A 15,005-nucleotide genomic window follows, 5' to 3' on the forward strand; every position below is an offset into this window, starting at 1 on the left:
TAATGCCACACTTTTTGATTTCACTAATGTGAAATCATTCCAAGAATAAGCTTCTCACCATTATTGCAATAATGCCAAGAAAGGAATTTCATCAAGATTATGTTACCCTCTGGGGGATACATATCAGAAATAACGAGATAAACACACTTCATTAAAAGTTTAGTATTCTAAACGATTTTATATTTCCTAGTTAAAAGCATAAGTTCTTTTTATAGATGCTTCAAAGTAGCTGAGAATCCTGATTCTATTTTAGTATATGTAGTATTATGTTAAGGAATTATAGCCATATACGTGGTAAAATACCTATGTCATCCAGTTTTGCTCAAAATAATGCATTTTTTTGAGAGCACACAGAATTGGTGATCATTTCCTCAGGCTCAAATCTTGCAATACGTTAAAAAAGTTTGTTTTACTTCTTGCAATGTTGAAGCCCTTATCATAAAGAATAAACAAAAAAAACTTAATTTAAAATCTTATTTTTTTTCATTTCTAGTAGAAAGTTGTTTGGCGAAATTGCACTGTTTTTAACGACACCAGTACGTATACGTGTTAATAATATATTAATATTACAAATATTAAGTATACGCATAATTTAGGGGAGCAATTCATTTTGTATATCCACCATTAAATATAATGGGGGTACCTTGATTTTGTCATTCTGTTTGTAACACATCGAAATATTGATCGTAGACCAGCAAAAGTATATATATTCAAGGTCCTTATCTAGACATGTCTGTCTGTCCGCCCATCTTTCTGTCTGTCTGTCTGTCTGTCTGTTGAAAGCTCGATAGAATCTGAATGGTAAGAGCTAGAGGGTTGAAATTTTAGAGAAATATTCCCTATATGTAAGGTTTGTATAGTATTAAAAATCTTCATATAGCTCCCATATAATTGGCTCCTCGAAAACAGCTTTAACAGTCATAACTGTTTTAAACATTACAGCGATAAAATTGGACACAAATAAGTATTATGTGAGCCAAAATCTTTATACTTAATTGTATAAGGATTGTTCTATAATTGACCCTGCACCTCATATATGGTCTCCTCCAAAAAATGACTTTAACGTCCATTACTGGCTTAAAAAATACGAGTAGCGAGCATAAAAATACGAGCGCTGAAATTCGATATAAGTAAATTCCTAACGCCCAAAAATATTTCTAACAAATTTTATGAGGATCGGTACATAAGTGACCATACCCTCGATGTAAGATCCTCCACACTTCACTACGCTTAAAATACGATTATAGAGAGCATTCCAAGTTCTCTCTATATTATAAACATAAATAGATCTTCCTAATTTTTAATGGCTAGCTTTCATATGCCATTGTTTGTTAGGTTATTCTTAACAAAATCATTTTAAACCAAAATGTCTTTGACTTAAGATTTTATGACGCCGTAAAATTTGTTTATGTAAGTACATACAATTAATTAAAAATGCACAATTTAAAAAAAGAAACAAACAATTTTTTATGTCAAACCCCTTTTCGTTCATATAAAATGCGTTTTTCGACACAATTTTGCATAAAATTTGCGTTACAAATTTTAGGGTGTGTATTTTAAATGGATAAATTTTTTTTCTTCCACTTAAAAATTCAAAAAGAAAAGACGAAACGAAGTCCTGCCATAATGTAGGTCACTTTGCTTGCGGATGTAAACGATTTTTTCAAGCCTTTTTGTAAAAAACAACAACAGCATATTGTAACAATTTTTTGCTTTTCTTCTCTCAATTTTTCACATAAATTTGCATATTTGCTTAATAAATATTTGTAACCACAATATAATTTGCAAGAGATTTATTGGGGTTATAAATAAAGTTAGGGAAATTATAAAATTAACGCCCAATTGCTGTGAGATTTTTTTTGCGTCTAACCAATAATTAATTGAAAATAATATGTGAGGCAAATTATAAATGATTAATATGCGACACTAAATTTATGCCAAAAGGACATAGTTTTAACGAGCTGATTTAGTTTTAATGAGTTTTTCTTAAATTGCATGTTTTCCAAGCATTTAAAGAAGGAAATGAAAATTTGAAGGAATATTTAATTAGAAATTTGTTGTGTTTAAATTAAAATCGTTTTATTTGCATTCTGGCTTTTAAAATATTTTGAAAATACAATATTTATTTAAAATAATTGTTTTTTTCTTTACAAAACTTATGTTCTGTGTTATAAATCTTTGTTTTAAAACAGAATCTCGAAAAAAGTTAACAAAATTTTAACTTTTGCTTGTGACAGTTTTTGTGCCATAAAGTTGGTAATATTTCGCTCTCTTCTTTTTATAGACATCTGCATTTAAAAATTACCAAAATATTTTTGCCACAAATTTTAGCTTTTTTTCTTGAGTTTTGTTCTGTTATGTGCATTTATTGTTGGTAAAAGTTTATCTTTTTGTCATAGTATTTATTTAGGTTCTGGTCTTTTCTTCTTTTTCATTAATAACTGACCTTTTGAAAGAAATACTAATATTATGTTCATACATAAAGTGTTTAGAGGAAAAACGATGTTGGTAAACGAAGAGCTTTTTATTTAAAATGAGCTCTTTACTTACGTAACATCGTTCAGTTCTAGTTCAGTTCCAGTTCAGTTCTAGTTCAGTTCTAGTTCAGTTCTAGTTCAGTTCTAGTTCAGTTCTAGTTCAGTTCTAGTTCAGTTCTAGTTCAGTTCTAGTTCAGTTCTAGTTCAGTTCTAGTTCAGTTCTAGTTCAGTTCTAGTTCAGTTCTAGTTCAGTTCTAGTTCAGTTCTAGTTCAGGTCTAGTTCGGTTCTAGTTCAGTTCTAGTTCTGCTAAAGTTAACATTATTTTTACATACATGCCCTCGTATTTTTAATCCTCTAAAATCACTATGACCAGCAAAATAACTTTATCATTCAGAAAAAAACATAAATGTATATTTTCAACTATAAAGTAGTAGCCACAGCAGCATTTACTATATACTACAATTGAAACGCCCTACTAAATGTAGTTTGCTTTTGTTGTACATTTGTCTTTTTTTAAGTACTGTGTTTGGTTTGGTTTCAATGATGTGTTCATATGGTGACGTTATGTCCTTTGTATGATTATGCATTGTTTTTTAAGAACAATAATTTTAATGTACAGTCAGAAAGAAATATTTATATAAAATAAAACTACATGATGATGACCACAAACAAGGCCAGTTTTGAGTAGAAAGGATATAAATTTAATGTTTATATGATAATTTTTAAAAACTTAAAGGAAATAGTATATTGTATATTTCTGGAGCAGTTTGGAAATGTTTATTTAATCTAGTGAAATTGTGTAAGTTAAGTGTCGGTATAAAATTTATGTTATTTATATTGTGAAGAAAAAATTTGTGACTAAAATTTACTCTATTAAGTATGTATGTAATAAATTTTATTAATTTATTTATTTTATTCATTTCATTGTTTTGGCGATATGTGTTACACACGTATAAGCAACGTTTTAGAATTTAATAATAGTTATACGTACCATTGTACTGAATGAAAAAAATTACTACACTAAATAAAAAATTGTAATTTTATATAACAAAATATAAAAGAATACGTTTTGTGTACAATAATTTACAGATTTTTTTTTTAAATTTTAGCTAAAAATTTTAAAAAGACAGATTTAAAAGAAAGTCAAATTTATTTTTTGATACCTCATTATTCCATCCTATTAAAACTGTAAAATTTAAAAATTATTTACATCTTAAGTACAACATTAATTATGTACACAATATTTTGTTTCTGTATTTTTTTAATAACAATTTACATTGAATTTTTTATAAACATGTAAATGTTTGTTCCTCAACGAATATTTAATAAAGAACATTAAAGTAAAATAACATTTTGAAGGCCCATCAACTCAAAGCTTTATATTTTTGCAGTATAGCATATTGTTTTTTATTTATTTTTTTCTCAAATGAGATTACGAGAAGGAAGAAGCAAATACGATTAAGTGGAATTTTTGAAAATCTTTAAAGTAATTTTTTTTTTTAATATAAAACTAAGTTGGCTGAAATTGAACAAAAAATTTAAGTGATTGTAGGGATTCATTTTGTTTTTATTGGTTTAAAACTAAAATTTGAACTTTGACCTTTTTTTTGGATGAACATTTTATTTAGTACAATAATGGGAATATAATACAATGTAGCCCCTAAGGCAAGTATATAAGATGTCTACATAAACTTAAGGCGAGATGTAGTTAAATGAATAAAAAATTAGTTTACCGTCCTAAAAGTCTCATTACTTTATTTTTTTTTTCAATTTCTAACGAGAGAGGTAAAAATAAGTATTATGTTTCTACTTTATTTATAGTAGATCCTTGCAAGTAGTAGAGTTGGTTAAGATATGTCTATATATTTGCCTATCTGTCTGTCCGTCTGTCTGTCTATATATCAGTCTATATATCTATCAATTTCTAACGAGAAAGTTAAAAAAAATTTTTATTATTTCTCAAATAGTACAGTTGGAAAAGATATGTCTGTCTGTCTGTCTGTCCGTCCGTCTGTACGTCTGTCTATTTATCAGTCTATATATCTATCAATTTCTAACTAGAAAGGTAAAGATAAGTTTGTTATTTCTCAAATAGTACAGTTGGCAAAGATATGTCTGTCTGTCTATCCATCTGACTGTCTGTCTGTCCGTCTGTCCGTCCGTCCGTCCGTCTGTCTGTCTGTCTGTCTGTCTGTCTGTCTGACTATAGATTCGTCTATCAACTTTTCAATAGACAAGTCCATAAAATATGTACTATACTATATACTAGAATAATCCGTACACAGAAAAAATTATCGGTAGTTTATTTTCAATTAACATGTTTTAATTTTCTTTATTTTTTATTTAAACAAATTTTTATTTGTCTTAATTATCTCGTTTTTTGAAACTGTTTGAAACTAAATTGTAAAATTTTGATTAAATTTTTAATTAATTCAAGTAATTTTTTAATTGATTGAAAAAAAATTTCTCGCCTTCTTTTCTATTTTAGATTTATTTTTAATATTTTTTTTTTTTTGAATTTTTGTGCTAGCAATATTTATAATTCTTAAATAGTCCATAAAATTTTAGGCATATAATATTCAAGTTTATTTACAATTTATGAAACACTTTATATGTTAAATTGTGTCAATAAAGTGAAAATTTTTCAAAATGCTGAACGCATTGTTAAAGGTCTAGTATTCCTTTAACGTTGTGTGTAATCGATTAATAATTTGATAGTTTTAATCACCTTCTTAATTGATTTATAAAAAATTCTCTATCAAACAGTTTAATTTATTTGATTAATAAATTAATTAAAAAAAACAATTTTATATTTATTAAATATTTAATTTATACAATTAATGAATTAATCAATTTTTAATATTGTCTCAATTATTGACATTAATTGTTATGATTAATTCGTTATTTGAAAAAAAATATATATTTTTACTTTTTTACAAATTTGGTAATTGATATCATCATTTTGGTTATAGGTGCAAAACTTGCTTGATACAATTATTTTGATAATTAAAACTCATTTTCAGTTTTTTCTGTGTAGACTGGATTATTTCATAAATATATCCATACACTAGCCAATAGTGTAGCTCATAGTGTACTAGTGAATAAATAAGTCTATAGACTACTCAATGATTTAGCTAATACACTTTCTTTATACCAGTCAATTGATTAGTTCACTTATAGAATAATCCATAGACTAGATAAATAGCCAGACAATATACTAATTAATAAACTAGTTAATGTCCCAGCCATTTCACTATTTAATTTATTCCATTATTAAATAGTTTTAAGACCATTCAATGAATTAGTCTGGACCAGTCAGTATAGTAGGCAAGTCATGAAACTATTCCAATAGGATAAGTCATAGACTATTTAAATGACAAGTTTATAGACTAGTCCATGGACTTAATAAGAAGCCAAATAAAAGTCCTGTTAATGGATTGGTTTATAGATCGGTAGAAACACTAGTCGACAGTGTAGTTAAGTCAAGAGAGATTGTGAAGAGCACTTTCTACTGCTTACACTGGTTATGAAAGAATAAATGATTTTTATACAGGATTCCTCGCGTAGAGACTCTACTTTAGAGAACGCAATTAGGGATGCAGTAGTTATATGCTGTAAAATTCGACATGGTTCTATTCCGTTTATTTATAACTAAAAATTTCAACAATATGTTTTTATTTAACTTTATATTTTAACACAATCCTGTGTTAAAATTATCTTATACATTTTGTCACAACTCATAATTCTATTTAACCAACAAGAAAAAGTTTGTTTTTTTATTGAATTTATTTCTCTAGCTAAAACTCAATATATTTACTTATTTCTTCAAGTAAACTAAAAACAAAAATTGCTATTTGTTTGCTAATACAAAAAAAAAACTAACATTATCTGCTTCTTAAATCCTGTGATGTAACAAGTCTAAGGATACTTTAGCTATTATTACTACTACACACACACCTACACGCATTGAGTTTCCTTTAAAGTCCCTTTTATGCTTTGTTTATTTTTCTATTTAGTTTTTTTTTTTTTTTGTTTTCTGTAAAAAGTTAAATATACCAGTAGTATAGTAGTTTAGATTTTGCTATGGAATCTTTTAATGGGATTTTTTTCTAAATATTTTTTCTGTTGCATTATTTTAACAGAATTTTTCTGAAATAGTTATAATGTTGTAAGCTTTTTTGTCATCCTTTAGACAATGGTCTGTCTTCTGTATCAGCATCTGCATAAGTAAACAATTTTATGGTACGAAGTATTAAATAAAAATGTTTTGCAACAATTTTTTTTGCAGCTTTTTATACTATTGTTCATAAAACTTTTTTAAAAACAAAAACCCAGTAAAGCAGCTTGATTAAAAAAAATCTAAAAAAAAATGTTTATAAAAATAATTAAATATCAAAACGATGTTAAATTAAATATTTTTACTATTTAAGTTTGAAAAAAATTTTTGTTTGATTTTTTTAAAAAGTTTTGCTGGGTTAGTTTTAAGTAATAACAATATAATTGTAGCTTGAGCAACAGAAATAATATGCACTTTGTTTTTATAAGACACAGCCAAATCGAAATTGTGTTGACCTATACAAAGCATGACTATGAATATATTATTTAAACTTTTACAAGTTTTACTTAAGAAGACTTATATCAGTTAATGTGGCTTCCGGAAGGTTAGTGCTTAGTGTTTAGTGTAGAGCAGAGATGGTGGGTTAGATGCCTACCTCAGTTATTGGTAAAGGAGCGCACAAGAGGCCTGATAGAGGCCTAGATGTATATTTTCTTATTTGACTAACTAACGAACTAACTACCTACCTACCTACCTAACTAACTAACTAACTAACTAACTAACTAACTAACTAACTAACTAACTAACTAACTAACTAACTAACTAACTTACTTGCTTACTTACTTACATACTTACTTACTTACTTACTTACTTACTTACTTACTTACTAACTAACTAACTAACTAACTAACTAACTAACTAACTAACTAACTAACGAACTAACTAACTAACTAACTAACTAACTAACTAACTAACTAACTAACGAACTAACTAACTAACTAACTAACTAACTAACTAACTAACTAACTAACTAACTAACTAACTAACTAACTAACGAACTAACTAACTAACTAACTAACTAACTAACTAACTAACTAACTAACTAACTAACTAACTAACTAACTATCTTACTTACTTACTTACTTACTTACTTACTTACTTACATACTTACTTACTTACTTACTTACTTACTTACTTACTTACTTACTTACTTACTTACTTACTTACTTACTTACTTACTTACTTACTTACTTACTTACTTACTTACTTACTTACTTACTTACTTACTTACTTACTTACTTACTTACTTACTTAATTACTTACTTACTTACTTACTTACTTAGTTAGTTACTTACTTACTTACTTAGTTACTTACTTACTTACTTACTTACTTACTTACTTACTAACTACCATACTATGACTTAACGGTGATATATTTCACCCTCATGCTGAACTTATTTGCCGAAGCACTTAAAGCACTGTCTCGTTGCTTAACTTCCCAAATGCAAAACCATCTCTTACGCTGACAACCACTTGAATCGGCGACAGCATTTAGAGGGGGTGGACCGAAACATAAATCAATCAAGTAAATTATATGAATTTATTATATAATTTATCTTCCCGCGAATTTAGGTTTAGACCACAGTCACCTTGTGCATTCTAAAGAGACATTTTCCATGGACATGATAAGACAACAAAACTTTAGCCTGCTAGCTACCGCTTAACAACTCATGTGGTTCTCTGGTTTAACCCCATGTCAAATAATTTCAAGGAAAAGTCAAGGATACTTTTGATCCCCAATCTTTTAACCATCACACCAATTCGTTAACTTAACATGCCTCCGAGGGAACCCACTCACCAAAGTATACTTTTCACACTCTCTTTCATACATCGCATCTGAAATCATGTTCGGAAGTTTGAAACAACGTAATTATACCATTTACCTTCGTGAGAAGGGTATTTATTAGTTAATCATTTCGTTTGTAATTTCTATAATATAATTTTCCAACCCTATAAAGTATATATATTCTAGATCCTTATAGATAGTGGAGTCGAATTTGCCATGTCCGTCCGTCTGTCTGTCTGTATGTTTGTTAAAATCAGTTTTTAGAGGACGCCAGATATCATCGAGATCGGAGTCTATTAGACATGGTTTCGGAAAGATCGCTATTTAAAATAAGCAAAATCGGTCCATAAATAACGGAGATATGAGCATAATTCCGAGGCAATTCCTCTGAAAATTTCATCAAAAATTGAGAAATTTTAATCATGCTCAAACAGAAATTGCCAAAAACAAAATACATAATCATACGGTTAGTTTTGTTATTGTGCTCTTGTTTATAAAAACAAGGCAGAGCGAGAGTGTCAGAGCGAGAGCTGCACTAGTGTGTTGTTATTGGCTAGAAACATAAAATTAAGTAAGTGGAGCCTGGCTTAAGTTGGAAAAAGTGAATTTTTTTGTACTTTTTTTTATGTATGTTGAGCAATAGGTATCTTTTGAATTTTCTATAATAAACCTGTAAACATGAAATTAAGTACTTATGTAGAGTGTGAATAAAGTAAACAAGTTATGTAAAAGAGGACTTTTTGGTACTGACTGTTGTTTTTAACACACAGTGCTGAAGCGTATATAAGATTTGGCACAGCCGAATATGGAAAGCTTTAGCTTTTTGAGACGTTATAAGAGTACATTCTATCAACTTTTAATAGAGGCCCAACATCTGACATAACTTCTCTTTTCAGAGAGTCATTTTCATCTATAGCTTTTGTAATTGAATTGTTTAATAAACTTCTATTACTTCCGAGATATCAACCTTTCAAGTTGGTAGATGGACAGACATTGGTACGTGAAATCTAAAAGTGATTTGTAGCCGATTAGAACACCCTAGGATAGGTGTGGTTACTATAATTTAGACTGTTGTAAGCAATATTTATAAAACATAGTACTCTCTGCACTATACCACTACTATGAGTTTTCATGATTTAGTGGAAGATATCTCCAAGTTTATAGAAAATATGTAAGATGTTAGACCTTCATTTTAAAATTGATAGAATAGACTTTCAGACGGAAACAATATCTATTCCACGCAACTTAATTTAAAGACACGCAACTTCAAAATTTAGAAAATCTGATTCATATTCAGCACGACCAAAATCTGGCATGAAAAGTTATGTGTAGTATATTAAGCATCTTATAACTATTCATAACTACCTGGTAGGGTATAATTACATTATAAAAGTAACACAAAACTAACATCTTCATAAAAGCTTCTGTTTTACATCTTTTTACAACAATATATAAAACCATTTTTCTTCTAACATTTTCTTACAATTCCCTTTGCTAGCAACATCAACAATAGAAGAAAACGTCTTGTGTAGGATAATTATCCGGTAATTTACTACAACATAAAAAAAACTTGTTACAAACTATTTCTTGTAAACATTTTATGAATTTAATTACAAACTTTTCTAAGGCAAGTTTGTTTTTTTTTGTTCCATTTTGCCACTAGAAAGTTGAAATTAAGAAAAAAAATATGAATAAAAATAAAATTTATATAAAGAAATATATTCAAGATTCCCAGCAAAAACTTTCATTATTATGTAGTTGAATTCTTATTCATTATTTTAACATGGTAATATTATTGGAGGCACAATCGCTTACAAATAATTAGAGAAATAAGTGAACATAAATCCTTAACGAAAATGAAAGATAAGTAAGACGTTACATTTCACTATCTCTCTATAATCAGGACGATATGAAGTAGTCATTGAAAAGTATATTAACAGATAAGTGATTGCAATTCATTGCTAAGTTTATGCTGGGTTTCTAAGGAAATACATTTGTTTTATTAAACTTTAATAGACAATTTTACATTTTTTCTTTTAGCATCAAAAAATATTCATTAACATGTGTATAATTTCATTTGAATACATTTTACATGATCTTGACCGAGTTTTGTGCAATAAAAGAAATTTTCTTTAATAACAACAATATGTGAAACATCTGTTATTCTTGAATAAGTATTTTTAATGAATGTTTTAAAGTCAATATATTTTTTTTAATTTTTTAATAAATTTAAGTGTGATTTTTGAAAATTTTAGAAATTTTTTAAAAGTAATAGCAATTGCTAATTAATGTTTTGGAATTAATTAGTTGCTGAAAGGGAAAGGAGTTATATGTTATTAATAAGGTTTTTATGATGATGATTACATATAAATGATGTTTCATCATTATTTTTGTGTATATTTACTTTTTAAGAAATTTGTATTTTAATAAAAAAAATGTGCACTTTTAAATTAAAAGTGCATTTTTATGCGAAAATTTCATTTTGAAAGGTAAAAGTTTATTTTTGTTTTAATTTATGGCAAAATTGTTTTTTATGACAAAAATGTATTTTTATGAAAAAAGTTAATTTTCCATTGCAAAACTGCATTTCCATTGCAAAGTGTATTAGTATGGCGAAAGTGTATTTTTATGATAAAAGTTAGTTTTTATTTTTAAAATTGCATTTTTACAGTAGAAGTGTATCTATATGTGGAAAATGCATTTCTATGGCAAAAGAATAAGTGTGAATTTTATTTGTAAAAGTTCATTTTTATAGAAAAAGTTAAGAGTGAATTTTTATGATAAAAGTGCACTTTACGGTAGACGTATATATTCTATGGCAAAAGTGATCTTTTTTTAGTGGTAGATGAATATTTTCATGTTAAAAGTGTAATTATAGTAAAAGTGCAAAAGTGCAAATGCAACCTTATTGCAAAAGTGCATATATATAGTAAAAGATCATTTTCATATACTTTTACCAAAAAGTGCATTAGTATGGTAAAAGTTCATATAAACATATTTTACAAAAAGTGCCAAATTTAGTTAATTTTTTCAGACTTTTTTGCTTTTTGTATTGGAAAAGGGCATTTTTAAGTCTTTTTTTTATAATATAACTTTTGTCGGTTTAGAAACACTTTATGAGCCAGATATTTTTACATCTATATGTCCGTTCTTCCACCTATCCGTCTGTATGTCCGTCTGTCTGTCTGTCTTTCTGCCTGTCTATATAAGCTTTTGAGTACGCTAGAGGTCGTACAAAGATTCTTGTTCAAATATCAATGTTGGTAAATAGGAGACTTTTTTAATAAAGACTAAGTTGTGAAAGTAAATATTTTTGCAACAAAAACCCTTTTAATGGACAGTTCTTTATATCCTGTACCACTATAGAGGGGATGGTATTATGCGTTTGTGCTGATATTTGTAAGACCCAAAATATTGGTTCCACAACCACCTTGAAGTCTACCATTAGGTTCAGAATCGCTTTCCGAGTCGATTCAGCTATGTCCGTCTTTCCTTCTGTTTTTCTGTCCTTCCGTACATCCATGAAAACCTTGTGCGCATGCTACAGATCGCAATTTTCAAGAAAATATAATGAAATTTGGAACATGTTCTTCTTTTGGTTCAAAAATGAAAGCTATTGAAAATGGTAGAAATAGATCCCTTATTTCGCCTAGCCACTTACAACCGTACCTCCGAATAGTGCCTTTGGGTTCATAATTACGTTAAATGTTTAATATGTCAATAAAAATCGTTAGAACTCAGTTTTAGAGAACTTTAAATTACACTACGATATAGCTAAGTCCGTCCGTCCATCCATCCGTCTGTCCGTCCGTCCGTCTGTCCGCCCATGTAAACATTGCAATCAAACTAAAGTCGCAATTTTAAAGATAATTTAATGAAATTTCGTACATGATCTTCTATTGTTCCAGGGATAAAGCCTATTGAGAATGGTAAACATCGGTTCATTATTTCACCTATCCCCCATACAACTGAAAAACCAAGTTCAATACTAGCCTTGATGAACCTCATGAACTCTATAGTTTTAGGGCCACATTTTATTCAACAATTAATCGTATATCTGAGTCAGGGTACAACTCAAGTTAAATGGTTTATTATGAAAACTAAATAACATTTTGTTTTTAAACTTCGTAGGGTATTTTTTTTTTTTTTGTAAAAAATTCCCTTTTAGAAACAATAGTGCTTTCTTACAAAATAGTCTATTATTTTCAACAGGACCTTTCGAATAATGGTCCTGTTGTTCAAAAAAATTATTCTGTATAGAAATATCTCTTTTACAAAATGTAGTCCATTATTATTATGTTAAGTACTTTTTGTGAAAAAACAATCCTGCAAAAGTCCTTTATATAAAAAGTCCATACATATGCAAACAATATACATTGAATTAATTTATTAAAAATTTAATATTAAAGTTTCATTTTGCAATAATAGTTTGTTTTAAGCATTGTGATAAAATTGGGAAAAAATTACATAAAAGTATTTTGAAATATTTTTTATTTGAGTAACTGTATAGCAAAAGTATTTTTCAATCCTTGCCCAACCCAATTTTAAAAATTTTTATTTAATTAATTTGAATTCTCCTGAGATTTGTTTAATTCTTCAATATATTTTTACTACATTTGTGACGATGACGACGACAACATCAACGTATTGTAGTTATTGTGGTTAAAAAATAATCGTTAAACTCTTACGTGATTTCATTTTAAATCTTTTTATTAAAAATGAAACGCTTTTTTTAAATTAACATAAAATTTCCATTCCTTTCTTAATTCTTTTGCAGGACAATAAACACGTAAAAAGGACACGGAAATAACAGCAACACCTACGCACTTACAGCACAAGTCTACACGTAGAGTGACAACCATAAAAGTTGAATTCTTTATTGTGTTTTTTCTTATTTAAATCCTGCAACAAATTACGAATATTAAACGAGGCCAATGAAAGTCAATGAAACAGAAGATATAAAATACACATACAAATATCGAAGAAGAAAAATATTATAATAAAAAAAGGCAAAAAAAAAGAAGAAACACAAATAAAAATATCTCTTTTAGTGAAAATTAAAAGAAGGCTTAATTATCCTTGTAAAAATAAGAGAAAAAAAAAAACGAGTGGATAAAGTAGCCAACCAAAAGTATGCTTGGTAAAACATTATGGATGAAACTGTTATTTATTATACCCAAATGAATAAGGAAAATAACTGTAATAAATTTAACGAAATACAAGAAATAAATTCTTTAAAAAATTGTGATATAAAAAATATTAAAACAACAAAATACATCAACAGTTGCCATCGCAGCAATAGCGGCAAGAAGGAAAGCAATAAAATCTGCCACAGATACAAACACACAAATACAAACAGTTGCTCCAACACAGACTCTGTTAAGTGTGGTCATTGTTATTATACGAACAATTTTAATAGACTACAAATAAAAAATCCCTACATGTACTCATATGTTGCACATGCCATAACTGCAGCAGCCTCAACAGCAGCAGTGGCAGCAGCTGAAACTGCCACCTCTACACATGAACGTCTTAAGTTTGTGTATGATAATTCTCATGCCTCATCGTTGGCGGCCTACGATGAAAATATTTTCAACAATACATTTATTTTAGCCACTTCCTCGTCGTCATCATTATCATCATCATTGGCATCGTCATCCTCAGCTGCTTCTTACATATCATCATCCTCCACATCGGTCATTACGTATGGCAATTTAAATGATTCCACTTCAACGGTCACTTCATCAGCCAACGCCTCTACATCAGCATCATCATCGCCTGCCACATCGTCTGCTGCTGCAGCAGCTGGCTCAACACCCTCATCGCCTCTAATTGAAGTGGGTGTTAATGTATCGCTGACATCATCGGATGACTGGTCACATTTTTATGATCTCGTTTTGTCGTGGCAGGGCATTTGTCTTATAGCCGTCTTTTGCGCTTTCATTGTGATCACCATCATTGGCAATACTCTGGTTATATTGGCTGTTATAACCACACGTCGCCTCAAAACGGTTACAAATTGCTTTGTAATGAGTCTGGCGGTGGCGGATTTACTGGTTGGCATATTTGTTATGCCACCAGCTGTAGCAGTACATTTGATTGGTAAGTTGTTGTTTCTTTAGTTATTCTTTTATACTTCCGTTTTGGTGTTCTTTATTTTTGGTTTGTGTTAAATGAGTGTGAAAAATCAGTTTTGTTTATTTTACAAATCATTTGCAAATTTATTATTTTGCACTTTTTACCCATTTAAGCAGTAAAAAACGTGGGAAATTTTTTATTATCATCCATTAGTGTTGTCATGGTTTTAAAAGAAGTTTGCAACTTTAAAAGAAAAACGTTATGTTAAATTTATTAAACGATAATTATTCTTAAAACGTCTTCTTGCTTTAAGGGGCATTTTATTTTACAAAGACTTTAAAAATTGTAGTTTCGCCTAAAGTGTAGTCTATAGTCTATTCGATTATCTTCTTTATACTCTAGACTATAGTCTATACTACTTATTTTCTGTAGAATAAACTGTAGACTAATCTATAGTCTAGTCTATAGTCTAGTCTATAGTCTAGTCTATAGTCTAGTCTATAGTCTAGTCTATAGTCTAGTCTATAGTCTAGTCTATAGTCTAGT

The 15,005-nt window shown here is 28.6% G+C and overlaps 1 protein-coding gene across 1 annotated transcript in view; it reads left to right on the forward strand.

Moving 5' to 3' along the window:
- LOC111675992 (tyramine receptor 1) overlaps positions 1–15,005 on the forward strand; it is an 89,851-nt gene that overhangs the window by 64,195 nt on the left and 10,651 nt on the right. The window contains exon 4 of the mRNA XM_046947938.1: positions 13,159–14,483. Coding sequence (XP_046803894.1) covers positions 13,532–14,483 — 952 coding nt within the window. The 5' untranslated portion in view covers positions 13,159–13,531. The remainder of the gene's footprint in view (positions 1–13,158; positions 14,484–15,005) is intronic.

Source organism: Lucilia cuprina, chromosome 4 (genome assembly GCF_022045245.1).
Source record: "Lucilia cuprina isolate Lc7/37 chromosome 4, ASM2204524v1, whole genome shotgun sequence".
NCBI lineage: Eukaryota > Metazoa > Arthropoda > Insecta > Diptera > Calliphoridae > Lucilia > Lucilia cuprina.